This window comes from Siphateles boraxobius, unplaced genomic scaffold (assembly GCF_051911475.1).
Source record: "Siphateles boraxobius isolate OS27281-9 unplaced genomic scaffold, OSU_SipBor_1 24, whole genome shotgun sequence".
NCBI lineage: Eukaryota > Metazoa > Chordata > Actinopteri > Cypriniformes > Leuciscidae > Siphateles > Siphateles boraxobius.
In genome coordinates, this window is record NW_027508855.1 from 12552501 (window position 1) to 12577000 (window position 24500).

Here is a 24500-nt window from a genome sequence, read left to right on the forward strand (position 1 = left end):
CACAAACAGTCAGAAACCATCTCAGGGAAGCTCATCTGCATGCTCGTCATCCTCATCGGGGTCTCGACCTGACTGCAGTTCGTCAACGTAACCGACTTAAGTGGGCAAATGCTTACATTGTATTGTGTCTGGCACTTTAGAGAGGTGTTCGCTTCACGGATGAATCACGGTTTTCACTGTACAGGGCAGATGGCAGACAGCGTGTATGTCGTCGTGTGGGTGAGCAGTTTGCTGATGTCAATGTTGTGGATCGAATGGCCCATGGTGGCGGTGGGGTTATGGTATGGGCAACGTATGTTATGGACAACGAACACAGGTGCATTTTATTGATGGCATTTTAAATGCACAGAGATACTGTGACAAGATCCTGAGGCCAATTGTTGTGCCATTCATCCACGACCATCACCTCATGTTGCAGCATGATAATGCATGTCCCCATGTTGCAAGGAACTGTACACAATCCCTGGTAGCTGAAAACATCCCAGTTCTTGCATGACCAGCATACTCACCGGACATGTCACCCATTAAGCATGTTTGGGATGCTCTGAATCGGCGTATACGACAGCGTGTTCCAGGTCCTGCCAATATCCAGTGAGTGTACCAACATTCCACAGGCCTCAATCAACAACCTGATCAACTCTATGCGAAGGAGATGTGTTGCACTGCGTGAGGCAAATGGTAGTCACACCAGATACTGACTGGTTTTCGGACCAAATTTTTTTTTCACCAATTTCTGCTCATAGTTAAATATACTATAGTATGATGTTTTGTCAAAAAATAAAGTAGGTATATTGAATTATCAACTAAGATGTTATTATAGTGTTTGTTCCAATATTCAAACTAATGAATCCTTACCTTTTTTAATACGTATGATAAAATGTATACTTTCTACAAAGAAATACACTTGAAATATTGTTAAAATTGTAATTGTTGTTGTAATTGTAACCTATTTGTAATTGGTTACAATTTCTAATTGTAAAATATGTATATATAGATAATTTATTTTGTCCTTGCATTCTTTAGGACCCATTGACACAGCTGTGTGATATGCAGCTCATTCTGAATGTGGCACATTATCCGGCCTTTGTCTTCTCAGGTGTGAACACGCCTCCACGCATATTGCCTTTCCAAACAAAAGGTGTCTTCTAAAATTTAAATCAATGTATTGTTTTGTGTAAATGATTAGGCAGGATGATTTTCAGATCATTTTGAAGCAAAAACTCTAGGCAACAACACTCATTAGTCAAAAGTCTTGTGGACACATATTTAGTATGCGTTTTGTGGCCTTATTTCAGACACTAAGTTTTAGTTTTTTCAATAACCATGCATAAACATTATTCTCTAAAAAAACAAACATGTACATACATGTTGCTCAAATATTACGGTAGCCCCCTTTGTGCTATATAGAGTGAATTTACACCTTTGCCATTAACATGTTTATAAATAACTGAAAAAAGCACAAATGTCAGAGCATGTCAGAACACCTCCAGGACCCCAAAAACCCCTTAGACCTCAGAGGGTTAAACGGTCAATATGAGCATCCCTAATTGTAACAGAAATTCATGTGAATCATGCAGTTTCATTCAAGTCTTGTGCAGAGACACAATCGTTTTATGATGAACAGATTTTATTTTAGGCTTTTATTCACATACAACCGACTGCGTTTACATGAAATCTCGCAAAAATGGGTATTTTGTAGGGGTGCGCCGATCCGATACTCAGTATCGGTATACTGAGTATCGGTATACTCCGATACTACCAATATTTGCCGGATCGGGTATCGCCAGACGAGACCATCCAAATCCGATCCAATATTGTAGCCTACGAATGTTATTGTTATACAACACAAAAGGCACAAAAACATTATAAAGCAATATAATGTTTTCGTGTACTATATTCCAAGTTTTCTGAAGCCATTACATATAGTTTAATGTGAGGTACAGATTTAAATCTTTAAATTAATCTTCACCTAAGTGCTTCCCTCCGCTGCGGCTGTCAATCATTCTCCATTCAGCACTCAAACAGCGCGTCGCGCTCGGGTAAAACAGTCAACACGATGAAACTCTCTCCAAGATGATTCAATGTTCCTATTATTATACTGTAAATCTGTAGATAAAGGTCTATGGTTTGCATAAAAGGACTTTAACGAGCTGAAGTTTCACATGTTACTTTCTACCGGGTGTCTGTTAGATCACATCACAACTGATCAGTGATCACAACACTGGAGTATAGAGCGATATAATAGCTCTTCAGGTGCACATTAACTGAAATTTAAAACTGTTAAAAGGCTCAAACTAATGAATAAATCGGAATCGGTATCGGAGGCAAAAAAGACGGATCGTGCCACCCCTAGTATTTTGTGTATATTTGTACACAAGCTGTTTAAGAGGCGGCTTATGTGTGCACCTTTTTGGCTGCGAAAAGATCCAAAAATAAGACTAATGACTTGTTGCAGGAAGTCACTATACTTTTGCCAGTTTCCCACTGATAGGCCGGCAGCGGATCTATTCACTCTCCTCACTCAGCGGGAGACTGACTTTCCTCATGAAATGAGGACTAATGACTTGTTGCGGGAAGTCACTATACTATTGCCAGTAACTACTGAGTTTCCCACTGATAGGCCGGTGGTGGATTTGTATATTGCCTTTCCTCGCTCAGCAGACGACTGCCTTTCCTCACGCAGCAGACGACTGACTTTCCCCACGCACATTGACCGAATATAATAATTAAATCTCTGCATTTTTCACAGAGTGTGATTACGCATTAACTAACATGTGATCGTGATCTATGTAATCGATTGCTCCTGTCTGCCTTGCTACTGATCGATAGCTCCTGTCTTCCTTGCTTCTGGTTTGCATCTTTCTGTATGCTCCGTATAGCTTTCTGTTTTGAATCTCTATTTACTATCATTCCTTTTTGTTTATATTGCTAAATATAACTTACTCTAGACTATCTAATATTGATATCACATTAATCTAACATCGCTAGCTTTTTTCTAAATCGTTATCTAGAAATTATCAAAGTTATCAAATCTAGACTAAAAACAAATCTCTTTGACCTAGTATACACATAACACATTATAAACTTCTATAATTCAATGTTAGGGTGCATAGATTAGGTCAGCCGGAACCGGGAACACACCCCATAAATCATGACGTACTCGTTACATCAAAAGAAGAATGGCATCTACGCTAATATTAGTCTCTCTGTTTATCCTGAGGTTTACCGCAGTCCGCCGGATCCAGGCCGTATCCAGATCTGATGAAGGACCTGTGCCAGGACATGACAACGCAGTTGTCAAAGCAGGCCCCCTTCTCATTCCTCTTACCTCTGTACAGATAAAACATTGTCAAAATAGTTCCAGTTCATATAGCTCAGGGATGGGCAACTCCGGTCCTCGAGGGCCACTGTCCTCCAGAGTTTAGCTTCAACCCTAATTAAACACACCTGAACAAGCTAATCAATGTTTTCAGGATTACTAAAACATAATTGTTGTCAGGGTTGGAGCTAAACTCTGCAGGACAGTGGCCCTCGAGGACCGGAGTTGCCCATCCCTGATACAGCTATTCGGAAAGCGATAAATAATTCTGCGAATGAGCGGGCCGGAGCACGTTAAGGGTTTTCTGGGTGTTGTGTAAGCGGCCCCTAAGTTAATAACTAATGATCTTTGCAACAGAAGTGTATCGATCAAAACTAACTTTAGCTTGACAATAACTTTATTCTAGAGCTGCTGTAAAGCAAAAACAATCTGTTACTTTAATTTCCTATTATCACTGTAAAGCTGCTTTGAAACAGTCCATGTTGTTAAAAGCGCTAGGCAATATAAATGAAGGTGACTTGACATGTAAATCCAGCCAAGTTTATGCCAAAGAGGAGGCATATACAAATAATCTCCAGGGCCTAATGGAGTTCCGTACAGAGTGTACAAGAGTGCTTCAGGAGTTCTACGAATTCTGTGGAAATTGATAAAAGTGGCATGGGAAAAGCAGGTTGTACCTAGAGCATGGCGCCGAGCAGGTGGAGTCTACAAGCATTAGTCAGTTTCGTCCTATTTCACTATTAAACGTAGAAGGTAAGATTTTCTTCAGCATTATTGCGCAGAGATTGTCAACCTACCTATTAAATAATGGCTTCATTGACACTTCAGTTCAAAAAGCGGGCATTTCAGGGTTCTCAGGATGCTTAGAACACATCAATGTTATCTCGCAACGAATTCAATCAGCTAAAAAGGAGAGGAAGGAACTCCATGTGACATTCCTGGATTTGGCTAATGCATATGGTTCAGTGCCACATGAGCTTCTTTGGGCAGCATTTGATTTTTTTAGAGTACCAATGTCAATCACAAATTTAGAGAAAGCCTATTTTGGAGATTTGCAATTTAGTTTCTCAAGTCAAAAATACAGCACCGCATGGCAATGCTTAGAGGTTGGAATAATGGCAGGATGCACCATTTCTCCACTGGCTTTTACCATGGCAATGGAAGTAATCATTAGAGTATCAAGATGGGTAGTAGGAGGAGAGCGCTTGGCTTCTGGGATGCGACTACCACCAATCAGAGCATAGATGGATGACATGACAACCATGACTACAACAGTAGCCTGCACTACTCTGTTATTTGGGAAGTTAACAGATAATATCGAATGGGCACGAATGCAATTTAAGCCCTCTAAATCAAGGAGCATCTCGATAGTTAAAGGAAAGGTAGTAGATAAAACATTCTTCATTAATGGTGAGGCAATACCAACAGTTTCTGAAAAGCCAGTGAAGAGTCTTGGGAGATGGTACGATGGGGATCTAAAGGACACAGTTCGAGTGGGAGAAGTTAGACGACAAGCAGTGGAAGGGTTGAAGAGCATAAACAGCTGTGCTCTACCAGGCAAACTAAAACTCTGGTGCTTTCAGTTTGGTCTACTGCCATGGTTGCTGTGGCCACTTACTGTGTACGAGGTTTCTTTGACAACAGTGGATAAGCTGGAAGCGTTAATAAGTTCATACATCAGGAAATGGTTGGGAGTTCCACGCTGCCTCAGCAGAGTGGGACTTTATAGTACAGGAGTATTGCAGCTGCCAGTCTCTGCTTTAACTGAGGAGTTTAAGTGTGCCAAGGTCAGACTGGAAATGACTTTAGCAGAGTCACGCGACAAATGTGTAAGGGAGGCAGCCCCTGTGGCAAAAACTGGTAGAAAGTGGTCAGCAAAGAAATCTGTAGTAGAGGCAAAGGCTGACCTTCAAATTGGGGATATCGTGGGACAGGTACAGCATGGAAGAGGGGGTTTTGGGCTCAGTTTAGCTCCTCCTAAATGGCACAAGGCAGGCCCAGCTCAAAGGAGGAAGCTGGTAGTCAACGAGGTGCGAAAGCAGGAGGAGAGGATGAGATGTATAAAGGCCATTTCCCAGGCCAAGCAGGAAGAGTGGATGAGATGGGAGAGTGTGGAACAACGCAAAATGGGCTGGCAAGACCTTTGGTCAATGGAAGAGAGTAGAATCAGTTTCCTTATTAGGTCAACATATGATGTTCTCCCATCACCGCAGAACCTAAACCTCTGGGTAGGAGAGGATCCCTCTTGTCCTTTGTGTTCATCACCTGCCACATTAAGGCACATTTTGACAGGATGTAAGGTGGCTCTTAGCCAAGGTCGGTTTACTTGGCGCCATGACCAAGTATTGCGATGTTTGGCTTTAGCATTGGAAGGCAAGCGTAGTATGACCAATAAGTTGCCGCCTGTTCTAGCAAAACATTACACGCAGAAGACAATATTCCTCTGCCCAGGCGAGCAACCACCAAGAAAAGGTGCTAACACCAATTCTCGCCCAGGGCAACTGGAAGCTGCTAGGGACTGGAAGATGCTGGCTGATCTTGATCAAGATTGCCACCACTAACCTACGACCAGATATTGTTTTGTGGTCTGGATCAGCACACATTGTTCAACTGATAGAGTTAACAGTGCCATGAGAGGATGCGGTAGATGAGGTGTATGAGAGGAAGAAACTGCGGTATGCTCATCTGGCCACTGAAGCATAACAGCGAGGATGGAGAGTCCAGGTTTATCCAGTGGAAATGGGTTGTCGAGGTTTTTTGGCACACTCTACAACCCGGTTCCTCAGAGACGTCGGATTCAGTGGCCAAGAGTTGTGTCGCACAGTAAAGAACTTATCTGAAGCAGCAGAAAGGAGCAGCAACTGGCTGTGGTTGAGACGGAAAGATTCTAGCTGGCTGTGTACAGGCCGCCATGCTACGGTTTCGTAGAATTCTTGAAAACTTGAAGAGTCTGTTGGTTTATTTGTATAGGTTGTATAGTATTTGCAGTCATTACATTCCTGTGTATATTGCGTGAATGACGGGTGGTTGGGCAGATATTGTGTTTTGCGGTAGGTGGTATGCCATACGGAACCGTTGCCACTGAAACTGCATATTAACGCACCAGTGGGGCTCGACAGCCTTAGTCAAACGGGTTGGGTTGCGTAGAGATTGTGAGATTGTGGTTAGGTCTCAGCAGCAGGAGGGATGTAGAGGTCAGTAAGCTGGGCTAAGTTGAGTGGGGGACGAAGGGGGGTAACTCTGGGACGCCAGAGTCACTGTCGAGCCCTCTTGAGGTGTCGTGGGCTAGTCGACGAAACACTGAGGACGGAAGGTGCCCACTTGAAGACCCTAGAGATGTCCCCTACTCAGTTCAATCCAGAGGGTTGTCATGGGGAGACCGCACTGCGGTTGCAGCCGTTGTGTGTGCAGACGTGTGTTAACACTAGACAGAAGGAGATTTTCATCACCATATGGAAAGAAGCGTAAATGGATGGAGAAGCATAGGTTACTGTAAAGCTATGTCTTAGTTGGTGCTTATCTTGGCGAAAGCCAAGTACAAATCAGCATGAAGTTTTAACATCTACTCTTGTGTAATGGAAATCAAAAATTTTTATAAAACATTGGGAAAAATTTAAAGATATGTTTAAATCTGAATCTAAACCGGCAAGTGAATGTCTTAAAGAATAAGTTCGGTATTTTACACTTAAAGCCCTGTTTTAAGATCGTTTCTGATGAAATAGAACGGTTAAGATTGAAATTTGGACAAATGCTGCTGTCCCGAGAATTTTCGGTTTCTGTATAGCACCCCCAAAACATAACGGTTCATTATGCTAGGTCTTTATGCACCACTGAAAACATAGTTATGGATCTTATATTGCATTTCTGTCAATAGATCTTCAGAAATATTACGCAATGCACCTTTAAGGGATAAAATTATTGGACTTTAAAAGGAGCCGCTCTTTAAAAATGGGTAACTTCAGACAGAGGTTCAGAATGAGGGTTGAAAATAATTGTTTTTCCACATTTTTTTGTGTGCAAAAAACTTAACATCATAAGTGAGCCTCAGGGAATATATTAAAATATGTTTAAAAAGAATCCATGTCACATCAAAACTGCTAAAGGAAACCAAATTGTATAGCTGTCAGAACTAGAGTGTGCTCAAACATGCCAACTCTAACCTCTAGATTTACTACGGATAAAATAAAACAGACTTTTTCACACTTTGGTCTTCTGCATTTCTCAGTGCTTATTTTATTGTAGCACAACTAGAAGTCATTGTGTATAATAATGAGCAATATCTACTACTTAAAATATGCAGACTTCTCCTTTCCAGACTTTATCCGTCATAGTTTCTGGCTGTTGAATAAAGGCCGGGCAGCTAATTCACAAGTTAGCAAGTGCTGCGCTGGGCAAATCCCTATCGTCTGACATCTGAGCCTGGGTGAAATTACAGCTTGCTCTTTCAGTCTCTCAGCTGCTATTAGACAATGTGAGCATTTGAAGAATACGTCACATTCTGTAGGGCATAAATTGTACAAGGGGCTGTGCAATATTGAACCAATTTCAGCTTAAAAGGCCAGAAATGCCTTGAGTAAGCAATCCATGAGAAATATCTAATCAACAAAAAAAATCTGTTCCAAAAATGGAAGCTTAACATTTCTGTGGGGTGCATTCAAGGTTATTCTTGATTTTCTGTGCATCCTCTGGTATGTGATGTTCTTTTAACTGTAATGTGCAGTGAGTCATAGATTCTTAAAGCTCAAATGAAATAGGCCTGCTATGTGTGTTTCTCTTTATAGTTTAGAAGCCTCGATTTAGTGTTCATTTACAATTATTTTAGCCTCAGATCACAGCAAGCTGGAAATAAGGGGATGTACGCCACGATTTTTTACAGATTACTTCTCATTCAGAAAACTAAACAATGATAATACTACCAATGGAAAATAGATTAAATAAATAGAAATAAAATACATTATCAGCAGATCTGATATCAACAGATTAGCTTAAAATGTTTATGGCCTACTTCTAATAAACTAACACATTTTGTTTTGCATGACCTTACGTGTTGCATAAACATACAACCAGTAGAATTAGTATAGTACTTGGAAATAGAGGTCTACACGGGTCCAAAAATAACCGAACCCGCCTTTTTAAGTACAAGAGCCAATCGTCAATTGGTAAAGTCATTGTGTCACTGCAGAAGCTCTGGTTGTCATAGAAACATGACACCCTGCTGACCATTTAAAATATAGACCCGAACCCATACAGGTCCCGGGTCGGATCCCGGGTCCTTGGGTTTTGGGTGCTCCATGTAGACCTCTAAACGGAAAGCAATTTTGTATTCGGTCTTACTGCTCTGGTAAATATTTTCACTTTAGCTAGTTTATACTTAAAACAACATAAAATCTGCCAGTGCAGAAAGACAGAATATGCTTGAATTACAGATAAAATCTCTGAAAACAAGCCTTGATATCTAATGTAGTGATGCTTCAAGTAAATGCATCTTGTTTAATTGGCGTTTTAGATATTTTAACTTGTAAAAAAAAAAAAAATACTCATTAAGAATAAGATGTTTTGCCATGAAAGTAAAACATTTCATCAATTTTTTTGATGGCCTGAAGGGGGAATAAAATTGTTAAAAAAATAGGGGAAACAAATCTAATTCAGTGGCATTACAGCTTAAGTGTGCAATTTATGTGCCATTAGTTTCATCAAAACAGAACTGCAAGAATAACATCTGCAATTAGTTAGCCACAATAGCCAGTATATAGTGCTGCCTTTGGCTAAACAAATTTGATCATATCAGGCTGGTAGAGACAGTGAAGTCAGAGTTTTTCCATTTTTGAAGAAATAAACCAACAAATGGCTTATTTATAGTTGTCCATTCGTATTAAGTTGGGACAGGAGAGAAAAATGTCATATTACAGCTTTAAGACGACTGCGTAAAGTTAAGACTATGGTAAATCTGATTTGCCCTTTAGCTGATGCTTTTGTAACTCAAGCAGAAGCTTCAAGTAATTACAGGGAGAACATAGTAACCTGAGGTTAAGCATCTATCGTACCATGGCAATACTTGGTAGCTCACTTGTAGTGATCTACATCCATTCGGTTAGCTACCTAGATCCACAACCAACAGGTTACACCACCCCACAATAGAGCATATTATGAGTGACAGATATTTGGTTAAGTTCTCTCTATTTCCTGTGATTTCCTCTGTGAGCGGTGTCCTGCTGTGGCTGATCTGCCCTGAAGGGTGATAACCTGAAGCCAGCCTCGTCGAGCACATCAGAGAGCATGACAGTTACTGGATTGCCTATGAGTTTAACTTCACACAATGGAGTATCAGCCATGATAGCAGAAAGGAAGAGATTCCCTAGAGTTACATGAGCTCATCATGAAAAACCAAGCAATCGTGTGTGTTTGATGGGCGCTCTCTGACTTTCCATCTCTCCATGAGCCGTATGACGCAGTCAGTGCTAGATTTAATACTGATGCTCCAGAGGACAATGACATCTGGCAACACACCAACAGACCAAACAACACTAATGTTAGAGTGTGTATTTAAAACACACACATTGGGTTTCCATGTTTTATGGGGACTTTCCATAAACATTGATTTTTTTTTTACTGTACAAACTGTATATTCTATCCCCTAAACCTACCCCTAAACCTACCTATCACAAAAAATGTTCTGCATTTTTATATTTTTAATAAAACATTGTTTAGTATGTTTTAAGCAATTTTAATTACGAGGTATCAGGAAAAGTCCTCATGAACCACGTTTACGTTGTAATACCGGTGTAATACCCATGTCATTATACAAATTTGTGTCCTCAAATCACTTAAAGCACACACACACACACTCTAAATGGGGACTTAAAATAAACATAACTTTTTTTTTATAAAAGCTACGTAAAATTAACGTAAAAATAATCTAAAAATGTTATTTTTTCACAGGGAAAATTCAATTAGTTTATTAATATATTAAATATATAAATTACACAACACACACACACACACACACACACACACACACACACACACACACACACACACACACACACACACACACACACACACACACACACACACACACACACACACACACACACGTCTGATACTCTCTGGAGTCCTTGAGAAGTGCAATACATGGTGAAAACTTTCCCCAAAATGGTTAAAAAAAGGTCACAGAGTTTCCAATGAAAGAACCCTACAACTATAGAACCATAACTAGAACAACTGATAGATTGGCAGACAGATAGAACAATTAAAGAAATATCGTATGCTTTTTTTTTGTGATAGATTAATATATTAATAATAAAATTCCATTTGGTAAAACATTTTCATTGTCAATAGTGGCTGATTCGCAGAGGAAGTGGCAGAAACTTAATTTAGGTCCTTTGGGATAGTGTGAAATACATGTGGCACTGCATAGAGATCTTAAAGAGAAATAAAATCAAGCATATGACTATCTGAATCATTGAACACACTCCACTCACTCATTGTGAGTTGCATGCGTGAAAAAAAAAGTTAACGCTTAAATGCTTTGATGAATCTGCCTTTAAGTGTGATCACGATCTGTTCAGAGACAGAAATCAAGCCGAGCTGTGCATCAAAAGCCCCGACACGCTGATCAGAGACATGCTGTGTGTGTCTCTCTGCATCTCTCCAACTAGCAAATATAAACACACACACACAGAACAGCGGCCCATGCGCATTCACAGTCTCTCCCCGTCCAGATGGCTGCTTTGTAGAGAGTCTTCCGCTCTGCAATTACAGCGATATGAAAGTGGTTTTCTTTTTTCCCCATTATTTCTGATCAGAGAGGGAAACGGAGATGCCAGCGGGTGTATGAGGGTCTGATAGACGCCCACGCGGGCTAGAACACCCCGCATTTAAACACTGTGCCAGTGCGAGCGAACGCACAAAGGCCCGTGATCAGAAAGAGATCCCATCTGGAGATAGGCTGTTTTATATTCATTGGGCTACAGTTATGGAGAAGTCTTCAGGGGAGGGTAATCAGATGCCTCTGGGAGGAGGAAAGTGACAGACACACGATGAACCATGCTCTGTCTGTCCATTTCGCTTTAACTCTGGCATGATAATATTCTATCTCTCCTCAGTGTGTCAGAAAGCTGTCTTCTTAGAAAACTCAGTATGAGCGACAGAAGACGGAAAGTAAAGAAGATCATGGATTGGAGTTAGGGCCTAACCATTAGTACCCAGGGGTGTAGCAATCATTATAACTACACTTTCTGAAAGTTTGTCACTTCCACTTCGATAGACAGATAGAACGATAGCTAGACAGACAGACAAACCGAACGATAAGTAGACAGAAAAACAGACTGACAGAACGATAGCTAGACAGACAGACAAACAGAACGATAGCTAGACAGAAAAACAGACAGACGGAACGATAGCTAGACAGATTGATAGCTAAACAGAAAGACAGACTGAACGATAGCTAGACGGAACGATAGACAGACAGACAGACAGAATGATAGCTAGACAGAACGTTAGCTAGACAGACAGACAGAACGATAGCTAGACAGACAGACAGAATGATAGCTAGACAGACACAGATAGATAGTTAGATAGAGCAACAAACAGAAACATAGAAAGAATAATAGATTAATTCAGGTAACAAAACTGATGAGCCTTGGTACTTATGTTGGCAACTTGAGTTCAAATCTGACTTGTGACATTCCGATCCCATTCTCCCCACTTCAACCTACCCCTTCCTGCACTATCACTATCAAGAAGAGCTACAAATAAGCCAAAACAAAGGAGGGAGAGAAAATGGATACTGGAAGCGAGAGAATGTTATATTTGTTCTTCTTCGTCATTAACAGCATGCTGTGCGGCTTAACCGCAGCTATAGACCAGTAATCTGTCGGCCGCTGATGTACTGCTGTCACATTCGTATGCACACAGCTCACTGAGCCCTTCCAGAAACAGCAGGCATTCAGTAATGACTGCAACGGCCACATTAATCTGGTCAACGCCGGTCAAAGCAGTCAACACTCAGGAACAGGTATAAGTTCACATAGGGTTCACGCTCTGCAGCTCTTGTCCATCAAGCTATCATTTAACCTGCAGAAAGAAATGACAGACTCACTCGTTTGCTCTTCTTGGAGTATGTGTTCTTCAGCAGACGATCTTTCACCCGCTCCTGGTCTCGCCCCACGCTGCTGGCCAGATTGCAGAAGCCATTTTCATCTATGTCAGGGGTCATGCTCTCCTCAGCCTCCTTCTGTCGTTTAACTACAATATCCTCCCATTTCTTCTTTTCCAGTTTAACCGAAACATTCTTATTCTGAAATGGGGAAAAGAGACAGGAGGAAAAGAGAGGTTATTCACTTGCTCTGCAGATGAGTGGTGTTAAGCTCATGATATCAGTTTGATTACTGCAAAACATATGCACAGTAATGTCAAATACCTTTTAAGGGGAGGAAGGGGAGAAAACATAAAAGGGAAGAAAGGAAAGCACTGTTAAGGAAAGGAGTGTAAAGAAATGGAGTGCAAAGGAACAGAGCGTGGAGGGAAAGGAGTATTGAAAAGGAAATGAGCGTAAAGGTGTGTAAAGGAGAGGAGCATAAAGGAAAGGAAGTGAGCATAAAGGAAAGAAGCATATAGGAAAGAAAAGGAAAGGAGCAAAAAGGGAAGGATTGTAAAAGTGCAGAAAGGAAAGTAAAAGGAGCAGAAAGTAAAGGAGCAGAAAGGAAAAGAAAGGAAAGGAGCAAAAAGGAAAGGAGCGGCGCAGAAAGGAAAAGGAATGGAGCAGAACGGAAAGGAAAGGAGAAGAACGGAAAGGAGCAGAACGAAAATGAAATATAAGTAAATAAGTAAGAGGAGGGAGGGTGGAAGAGTAAGAGCAGAGGAAGTGGGGGAAAAGGAAATGAAAAAGAAAAAAGGGGAGAAAGAGAATGGAAAGAAGTGGAAGAGGAAGTAGAATTGTAGAATAGTAGAATAGTAGGGATTGGAAGGAAGAAGAGAAAAAGCCCTGCATGTTTCATGTTTCTTCATGACAATCATAAGGTGACTATTCCAGCGAGTCTGATATCAGTCTGTTTCTACTCAATTATTGTGTGATTACAAGAAAAACTTGGCAAGAGAACAAATGGCAAAAAACTGCTGCTTTGTAAACATGTTGAACAAATATGTTTAATTCACACAAAAAAGACCTATTTGCACAGTCAAAAAGCACTTCAAGATTTCAAAACAATTGAATTCTATGATAAAATTAGGCATTATTGGAGTAAGATGTGTGCATGTATTGTACACACTCCCGGTTGAAAATTCAGAATCAGACACGGTATGAATTTCCACTTCCACTTTCATACTTTTGTATTGTTTTGTTACATTTGACTTTTTGGGGCTACAGTGCATAACAACAGAAATTTAAATGATCTTCATTCACGTAATATATCCATAACCCAAACAAAGGGAATGAATGATTTATTCTTATAGATAACCAGAACATGCTGTAGCACATCTGTCCTCATCTCTGCCTCTGTATAGTGTAATATCCACCGGGACATGCAATTCAATCAGGCCTTTTTACAGTCTCCTTCATCAATGACCCATCAAACTCAGGACATCCAGAGGACATAAAGCATGAAATGGGAAAGCTTAGGACAGGGTGGTATGGCACAATATACTGAAAAAACGTTACAGTAGACATGTGTCCACTGGTTTATAATGTGGTAAACAGGGTTGTTATTTACACATAATTTATAAAATAGTATTGACTTATGAATAATCTTATTTTTTGGTTTCCGTCCATTAGTTCAAACAAATAAATAAAAATCGTAAAATAATAAATAAACAATTCACTTGAATATCCAAAATGAATGCATTACCACATGGTTACACTATGTATAAAACCTTTTTTTTTTTCATATTATGAGGGAAAAATAACTATGATAAGTGTTATGTAACAGTTTGGTTAGTCACATTTGCACTCAACGCTAATGGCCATGGGAAGGATTTTGTGCTGTCAGTTTTCTAACATTGTGACAGCAAACTACAGTAGATTTTCTCCTAAAAGCATGAGTAAAAAAGACTTTCAAAGACAGCTGAAATAATCAAATAATCAGCTTCATTTAAGAAACCCACCATGCTGTTTACACACTCATCTTTCATAAAGAAGGGCAGGGGTGAAAAATGCAACAAAAACCCTAAAGAAAATCTTACAGCATCTGGTGATATTTTAGTATTTAGAATCCCTGGCGAATGCCAGGGCATGTGGAGTAAATAAGAACAGACCACAAAGCCTCAGAGAGCAACAACAGCAAAAACAACAACAACAACAAAAATCCCTGAGATTTGGTAGGAGGTGGAAATGGTGTTTATGCAATTCCACCATACTCATCTAACCCACCTGTATCAGGTCAAGAAGCATATCCCAAAATCTGGCAACCCTGAATATTTGGCAACATAACCTCACCACTACAGGAAGTCTGTGGTCACTCGGCTGACTCTCACTATCCGCTGTTTCTCTTTGTCCACTACTGAATGCAACAGAATGCAAAGAAACATAAAAAACAACAAAGAAATCCAATTTGAGTGTGTGAGAGATGAGGTCAATTTACAAAGTTCATCTTTATTACAAAGACTTGAAATGAGCAGGGATTTACACTACAAAGGAAACGAGTATGGCATAAAAAAAACTAAATAGACATCATATATTCAAAAAGATCTAAGCTTGAGGAATAATGAAGAAGTTGCTCCAAAAGAAAAGATATCAATAGTTCAGAGGAGTTAACCTGATCTGCCTTTTAGCAGCCACAGCAGGAGATGTGAAAGATTAAATATTGATCAAATGACACAGTGGCTTCCTCTGAATAAGAGAGAAGACAATGATAGACAGAATGTGTGTTCAGGTCTTTCAATAACAGTTTTAGCTGATTCAAGAATTTGTTGGTGGTGCCATAAAAGGATAATTGTGTGTCATCTTTATAGAGATGAAAGCTGGCTTTTAAGTTGCTTATTTAGTTGATTTTACATATAATTAAATATATACACCAAGGCTCCATGTATGTGATCAAAAACACAGTAAAAACAGGAAAATTGTCAAATATTATTACAATTTAAATAACTTTTCTATCGTAATATAATTTAAAATCTAGTTTATATATGTGATGGCAAAACTGAATTACCAGCATCATTACTCCAGTCTTCGGTGACATGATCCTTCAGAAAGCATTTTAAAATTCTGATTTGGTGCTCAAGAATTCCTTCTTAGTAACAAAGTTGACAAGAGTTGTGCTGCTTTATATTTTTGTGGAAAAACGCAAAAATAACCAGAAAGAAAATTATGACAGAATATACATTTCAGGATCTTGCTAGACTACCGAAAGACAAACAGCAGAAATTAGCCTATACTACATTAATTGCTTTGACAAGAAAACAGTTGCTAAACGTGTGTAAGAGGCAGCTAGGTCGTACCTCATTTTACATGAACCTTGAGAAAAAGTAGCATACAAAAAAAAAAAATATTACTACACATCTCATGTACTGCATCAAAAATATTGTTCTTCATTGTTTGCATGTGCTGTGAACATTACATCGTTGCAATTGCCCTAAATTTAAGTCAGAGCATGAAAACCAGCGTTCAGAAATGTTCAGCTTGAAGGAAAACCGTTCAAAGTATTTTTTGATACAAGCCATAAATCACATGACTGGTACTTTACAGTGCCTCAACTCTGCAATTTATCAGCTCTGCTGCCATACACGTCCTCAAGAAGCTGTCAAAACAACTACGAGACCCCTCCATCACATCACTAATTTATTCCCAAAGAGTTCAGTAATATCTGAGCAGACATTTTGGCTAATGTGGCATAAAGACATCACAGCTGAATGCCTGTCGTGTCAAACAAGACAACTTTGATTCTGTAAGTCAACATGGCTTTATCAGTGGAACACCTACACAAGCATCTCACACTTCCTGAGTTCGGAGTAAAGGAGAAACAGCATGTCAACTGCAATTCGCATTTCAGCATTTACACTAGTGTTCCTGCATGCAGCCGTCAGCTACTGATCTTTGCCTTCTCAGCTCTCCAGGAGAGAAAGATAGCGAGAGGTAGAGATGAATAGAGAATGGGTGTTGGGAAAAAAAAGACACTCATTTAAAATGGAGTGCAAGAATCTCTCAAAGTCCTACACCTCCAGAATTCCTCCGGCTATTCTGCACGGCAAACTTTACATACTGATTTCCTAAAGAAATTCTACAGTGTCATGTTTATACCCAGGATATATTTACAGTAAGTCTCAAGGAAATACGGCTCTATTTAAGCTTCTGACTTATTTTAAAGTTGACATTTGAAATTTGCATTCTCCCATCCAGAGTTATAAATGTGAACAACTCCCTAAACTTTAGGACATAACATGAATGATACCTCTTTCACGAAAACACAAATCCAATATAATTGTATGCATCTGCTTCGTTGTGGTCCTAGACATGAGCACAACGCATGATGTAGTCAGCTGGATCCGGGCCGTATCCAGACCAGATGGAGGACCTGCACCTAGACACGACCACAACGCGTACCTGAAGTGTCAGCAGAGATTGTGTCAACTAGACTTTCCCCTGTGAAGGCCTCATCGACACGACAGCCATCGACACTGATCCTCAACAAACCCGTCTCAATACCGGCGTGACTCCGGTCTACAACCAGATGGAACTAGATAATATTCTGATTGTTCCAAACCAAGCTGACTTCTGACCTATAATGCAGCCTGAATCATAATCATACACTGTTCGTTCATTGGCCAGATGAGACTGATTGATGATGCTAAGTGGATGGATGAATACTACAACTCTGGTCAGTTAAATTTATCACTCAACACATTTTAGTTTCTAAATAAGTTAGAACTTCCTTACAAAACATTGTTAGACTAGTGCATCTCTACTGTAAGCCAAAATAAATGACCATTAACTTTCTTGACCCCATTAAAGATTGAACAGGATGTGCATTTCCTCCTTCCGAGGAAAGATTCTGATCATCCAGCTAGTTTTATAGACCGCACTTACACTAAACCATCTCCCTACAGCATCTTACAACTCATGTATCTGGCAGTAGCCTTTGTATGGTAATACCAATTTGCATTATTGAACCGCCAGAATGTGGTGAACTATTACGGTACCATAAATCATTGCTTTGCAACACATAATAAAATTACACTAAGTGGAAATGTGTTTTATGCTATTTAAGGGTTTTTCTGAGATGTGCACTAACTGCCGTTGCTTTTGTGTAAGCGAATCACCCAGAATCAATCAGTCTTTGGAAATAATCCCACCCAAGCAGCCCGCAAACTGGATATAGCCAATATACTGCTGCTGATGGCCAGAACTGAGAGAGAGAGAGAGATTTGTAACAGGACTACAGAAATATTTATCCATGCCCGGAGCACACCGAAGCTGTAGATTTATGTGTATATGGTGAGCCGTTTCTGCACACGCTCAGATCGTTGGGATAAATCACAACGTTAGCGAACAGAGTTAAATTGCATTGATTTAGCAGAGTGTTCGACACTGTGCTGGCAGTCTGTGCAAATGAATCGAGTTGTTAGCTCCTGCAGATGCACACACACACACAAAGCTTTAATTAAGTCACATTGAAAGCACAATTTACAGTGACTTACACAGGCATAATGTTTCTGAATGGTAGAAGTCTGACATAGCAATAGCATCAACTATGTGTATGTGTGCTAAGCTAAATAAACCTATGGGTGACGCATACTGTAAATAGGCTTTAGCTGCTACAACCACGTATGAAATTTAAGTACAACACTGAACACACACAAAAACTGAACTTTCAGACAGTTATTTTTATTTTTGTGTCAGACAAAAACATTGACTAGACAACACAAAAAGTGACTTTAGAAGTCAAAATACTGACTTTTTTCCCACTGAAAATCAATGCTGCAAACCAACAGTGTGACTAAATTAATTTACATATATAAAATTGCACTTGATTAACATTTAACTGAAAGCCCTAATATAAACTTAACTTTTTTTCCCCCAAATCATAAAGGGAGATTTTTTAAATTAAATCAGGTGAAATGGATCTCTGATTAAATCTCTTGTACTTTGAGCATTTTGTTTTGTTTTTCCAAAATGGAAAAGTGTGTACTTATTGAAAGATCCAAAAAAAAAAACAAGAATGATATTTTGGACTATATGTCAAGAATTTAAAGAGATTAATTATGTGCTCTTTTTAAAAAATGATTTTTTTTTTGTAACAAACATATGGATCAAAACAGCCATGAGAAGTGATTGTTGTTCAGGTTTCTGAGGTTCCCTTCATTAGTAAATCAAGTTGCTCAGAGGACAGCACAGAGGAGTTCTGCCTGTTCTCTCTTTCCCTCTATCTGCACCTCTCTGTGTAAGTGACCAAGCAGGAGGCTGGCTGTTCCAAGTCATTAAAACGCATCCACAGACCCGAGAAGGCCCCGAGTTTTGGCTCATTACTTCGATTCCCCATGGAGCTCTGCAGGAGAATCTCAATCTAAAAACACTACCTCCATTCGGGTCCAGTGCCCTGACTCTCCCAGTCTCACCTGCAGATTCCACTGAATCATCTCCTCTAGTTACTGCCACAGCCCGTCCCTGACTCTCAGCCTCACAGTAGCTTTGATTTAACATCCGGCCCCTGAGAACTTAGTCAACTCCATCTGCTGTTGTAAAGTTTTAGATTGACCAACACTATGTGAAAAAAGTCGAGAATCTGTGTATGAAATCGGATCAGATAATCGACTATAAGTCATTAACAAGAGAAGATGTGCTTTACAGTAATTTTACCAGAAAAAATTGGTTAAAGCAAGAAGCGTAATAAAGTTGCTTAAACCGTTTACATATTTGGAACAAGAGCAATACATCAACAATAGATAAATATTGCATATATTATTATTTATATCTAATACGCACATTCTACTATAATGGGTTGAACCAAGTGGACGGACAGATAAAATAGATAGCTAGAACAATGTATGGACAGACAGATGGATAGATGGTAGAGTTGCGTGGTATACCAGTGCTGGGAAAATATGGGTATATATTTATTTCAGATGGTATGATGTCATAATTTTGCTCATTTAAGTTCTTGATACACCTTTTGTTCCGAAGTTCACCTCTAGGTGGCAGCGTACTACCCAAACTGACACGAAACCGGCAAACGTGACAACAACAAAATGGATAAAGCAGGTGAATCTCACTCAACATTAAATTAACTAATTAATAAAGAGGGCAGTAGAAGTGAAATTTGGAATTACGTTGCTTATAAAACTGATGAGAAAGGTGAACCAACAGACTTTACCACGCCAATCTGCAAACGTTGCAATAAATCAAAGCTTGGCAAGCATCTGTCGCTTGCACATCCTGACTCGAACTTAAGAGATCGACAGGTGAGTGCATCGCTCAAACGATCTGATTTAGACATTTATTTACTTTTAGTCAATATGGAAGCTTGTTTACGCAACTGAAAAAAAAAAGTAATTTTGACTTATTTTACAATAAGTCTGACTTTTTTTCTCAAAATTGTGTGATATAAACACGCAATTGCGAGTTATAAAGTTAGAATTGTGAGATGTTAACTATTCTGATTTTTTTTTCTCACAATTCTCACTGTATAACTCATTATTGGGAGTTTATATCATGCAATGGAAACAAGCTTACATGGATCAATGCATATATAAGAGAGATGCAATGTCATTTGCAGCCAGAAGCCATTTGCTCATTTTAAGAGACAGAGAGAGGGGAAATGCAGTACTGCTGATTCAGTCATGGTGTTTGTGAAATTACTTCTCATGAAAAGTTTTATAATTACTGATTTTGGATGGGTGGATGTTTTTCTTCTCCAAAAGAAAAATGTGCATTTGTAAAAACATCAAAATGTTTTCAAAAAGACCAATCCATTAATTTAGTCCTACTCATATAATAGAATCACTTCAGACAACCCCATCAAACACTGATGAAGTCTGATGAAACATTAAGATTCCCAAACTAGCAATTGAATATATGTAATAAACTCCACTCATCTTTTTAATAAACGGCAAGGTGTCATTTACTGCAATAGACCCAGATGGAACATTTACTACTCAAAGCTGATGGCTCCGGTAGGACAGGCCTTGTTATCATCACATCTGAAACACTCGATTGATTTTACAATCAGATAGTTCTTTCCTGTGTATTTATATATTTACTGAATAACCAGATAGACAGCAAAACACACAAAAGAGAAGCACACTTCAAGTATTTTGTAAATCATAGTTAAACAAAAAAACATGTGGGCTGTCCTGAACGGTTTTCTTATCTAACACATGCAGCCTCTACTAATGACTGTTGCTTTAAGAGGAATCAGAGCACTGGGCAAATGTAGCCCATGCTTGGCTTGAACAACCCAGTCTGGCATCCTCCAGTGACTCGATAACTGTTTCCTGCTGCACTGCGCTTGCTTCTTGCTGTGAGGTTCTTGAGAGAGAGGACCGACTGAGCTCAGAGGAAAATGACAGTTGACACTGCAAAACAATCTGGCTTAAAAAAATAAAATAAAACAAGGTCAGTTTTTAGGGCTATTACTGTCAATCTGACTAAGCGTTATATAACTCCACTCATCCTTAGTAAAAACAAATGATCAGGTGTTTGGGGAGTTAGTCATCCTGAACGCACCAGGCATCATTCCTCAGGTGATGCCTGACATGTCATGCAACTAAAGCTGTAAACTATACAGGGGGGAAGACTTTCATTTAATACATAGATGGGTAGGCGATTTTCAGAGAGGCTAACAATAGCGAGCTAGCTATGAAAGCATAATATCCCACCCTCCCTTCAGAGCGTCATCAAATCCACGCCTCCTTCAAAACACATGAACGCACACAGCAGGGAGGAAACAAATGTGCCATGCGAGACGACGTTAAACTACCTCATGTCTCAAAGCACATAACATTACAAAAATAATGAACAACCTAAAGAGCACTGACCTGTACCACCTGACTGCTGCAGATTCATTTCAGCATTGATAGTGTTGCCATTGAAACGCATAAATTCGAGGCACGATTCACGAGCCGCTCAGAGTTTAACGTCACAGGTTTTCATCTCTTCCAAATTACAGTAGTTATGGCGTGAACGCAGCATAATCTTGTTGTTTTGGTTCAATAGGAACTGTAAAAGATGGCTGCTGTTCCGGTTGCATTGCTCGATGACTGGGGTCTGTCTTCATGCTATGCAGACAATCAGGGTATGTGGAGGTATGCAAATACATACGCTGATAGGCAGGTAGGACACCACAGCATTGCATTCAGACCGAATTCAATGACTGGACAAACATCTTATGGTCCTACACCTTTCACAGAAGGTGGAATATATTTGTCTGTATATACACACACACACACACACACACACACACACACACACACACACACACACACACACACACACACACACACACACACACACACACACACACACACACACACAAACACAAACATTTAGACCTTAGTGATTGCTATCAGGATGTGAAGATACTTTCAACCAGCATAACAACCACCTGAAACAAGTCACCTGCCCTACCTACCTTTAAACTAAAGGTTCAAATTAACAACAAAGTCCAAATTATTAAATTCAATTGCTATTTATTTTTATACATACTGTAATAATCAACTCTCAAAAACTTGAATACAAAGATATAAATTGTTTTTATATTTAATAATATAACTAAATGTCTACTCCAATTTGGGGTTGAAATATAAACATTTAAACAGTAGCGTTTTGTTTACACATTTATTCAAACGCTTAAAATAATGAAGACATCACTTACAGTTTAAGTAAAAATATAATGAATATGTAATTAATTTAGCTAGCTATGTTATTTTTTTCTAGCTAGTAACATTGAATGGTTTCCTGAGGTAAATGTACAGCTGTCTTTTTGCAATTAAAACACTGATTGAGAGCGATTAGATGAAAAATTATACTTTTAGTAAGATGTACAGTTTCTTTAAAAATACTTTCTGATGTTCATTCATGTTTATATCATGTTACTTGTAATAAAGAGGAAGAGATAATCAGCTCAAGTGTGCTTGAACTGAGGTAGCAACGGCGATTTCACGGCACATTAAAGAGCATTAAAACCGTATTTATTGTTTGAATTTGAAAAATAAATATTAAATTTGACGTGCAAAAGCATTGGTACCTTTCCAGTTTGTTGACTAGTGTCATATTCTGGAAGGTCTGAGAACATATTTGACTAATTAAGCCTGGTGATGACAAATCTGACTAACACTCTAGATCTCTAAGGGTCTTTTGCTGAAACTTGATCTCCATGGGCTCATCTAACAAGCTATGTGAAATGCATCATTCTTCAACATATCAGACCTATAAAAAGTATTAAAATTCCCTAGGTATGCTTCAGCTTATGTCCAGTACAGTACTGCAAAGTTTGAGCAAACATCTTATTGGTTAGATAACACATATTCCATGGATCAATCCCCTTGAAACAACTTGGTTCACCACAAAAAATAAACTGTCAGCTCTCAAACCTAATTGGTTTAAATGGCAAAAATACATACAGTACTAAATTTTAATTTTGGGGTAAACATTGCACTACATCAGGAGTGTTCAATCCTGCTCTTGAAGGGCCAAAGGCCTTTAGGTTCTCTCAACATTTATCATTGCTCTTGGGCAAAATTGTGGTACTTCATGCATCAACCCTAAAATCTAACCACAGGACATACCATATCTTTCATTTGAGAGAAGGGGCCATTCAGCCTATATATTACAAAATAAAATAAACGTCATATCTGATGTGTAACATCATTAATTTACAGTTTTTTCTTCTTTTTTTCGACAATGACATTTAGTTGTTTCAGCTAATGATAGCTCCCAATTTAAATTAAGCCTGACAGAAACATGGTTAAATAAGTGCAACGAGCCCTTCAGTTGAGTGGCACATTCATTGTGAGCTTGTGTGTTACTCCCTGAGAGAAGAGCTACTTAAGGCAAATCTTCACCTCAGGAAACTTCAATCATCTATATCCCTCTCTTATCTTCCATAGCTTTCTCAAGGGAAATACCACCTTTGACCTCTTCTCTCTCTGTGCCCGAGTACAATTAATTCATACAGGAACTCAACTCTTAAAGGGGTCATCGGATGCCCATTTTCCACAAGTTGGTATGATTCTTTAGGGTGTTCATGTAAAGTCTGTAATATACTTTGGTTCAATTTCCTCATGGGTTGTGTAAAACAACAGCCTTTTTACCTCCTCAAAAACAGCTCTGTTTACAGTGATCTGTTTTGGTGCATGTCTCTTTAAATGATAATGAGCAACTGCTCACCCCACTCTTCTCTTCCATGGGGGGTGTCGAATGGCTGAGGGCAGAAATATGCTAATACGGGACAGTATGTCAGTGGCCGTGGGCAGAGCATGAGCATGAGCATTATGACATCATAGTGCTCAGAAAATCCAAACGGGAGTGTTTAGACTTTTTGAGGATTAAAAATGCTTTTCATTCTCTGGTGGTTGTGTCCACACTGTGCAAAGACACTTTTATGTGCTAACGCCATATTAAAGTGAATTTTGGTTCAGATTACCTCTTTAAAGGTAGAAGAACAAAAATCCCATTCATGTGAGCTGACCAACCTCCAAACTAAATGGCTTCTCTCATTCAACAGTCAAAATGAAATTGTCCTCCAAAAAGCTCAGGCACATTTCATTTGGTCGGTATTCCAATGTCGGAAAATTCTGATCAAGGATGATGTCATAGCGCAGTGGTTATCCAACAGCGTGCAGTTGCACCCCGGGGTGCAGTGAAAACAGTTCCACGCAGCCTCCATTTCCTCACGTTGCAAAAGCCAAGACAGCCTGCCATTTATCGTTATTACATCTGAATGTATGCCAAAGTCAATCTCATAAAGAAAGGGCTGTTTCATTCTTAAATTATGAATCTTGGATGATCACTTGCTGGGCTGCCACGGTGTAACATCCAGTGCCTGTCAGAAGCGGGCGTTTAGTGTGCATCTAAGAGGGAGACCTGCTGATGTTCCTGACTTCATCTAGATACACACCACAACTCACACTGAAACAACTCACACTGAAATCTAGCAGTTTGAATAAACCAAGGAAATCTACTAAAAAAGTTTGAGAAACCAAATGTGTTACTCTGGCAGTAAAAAAATGTATTTGACTCAAAAGAAAATCCCAT

At 39.3% G+C, this 24500-nt stretch overlaps 1 protein-coding gene across 33 annotated transcripts in view; it reads right to left on the reverse strand.

Annotated features, from left to right (window-relative positions):
- The window catches only part of fbrsl1 (fibrosin-like 1), a 322164-nt gene that overhangs the window by 246876 nt on the left and 50788 nt on the right, over window positions 1-24500 (reverse strand). For all 33 annotated transcript variants that reach the window (XM_077241506.1, XM_077241496.1, XM_077241514.1 and 30 more), the window contains exon 2: window positions 12420-12617. In XM_077241506.1, coding sequence (XP_077097621.1) covers window positions 12420-12617 — 198 coding nt within the window. The remainder of the gene's footprint in view (window positions 1-12419; window positions 12618-24500) is intronic.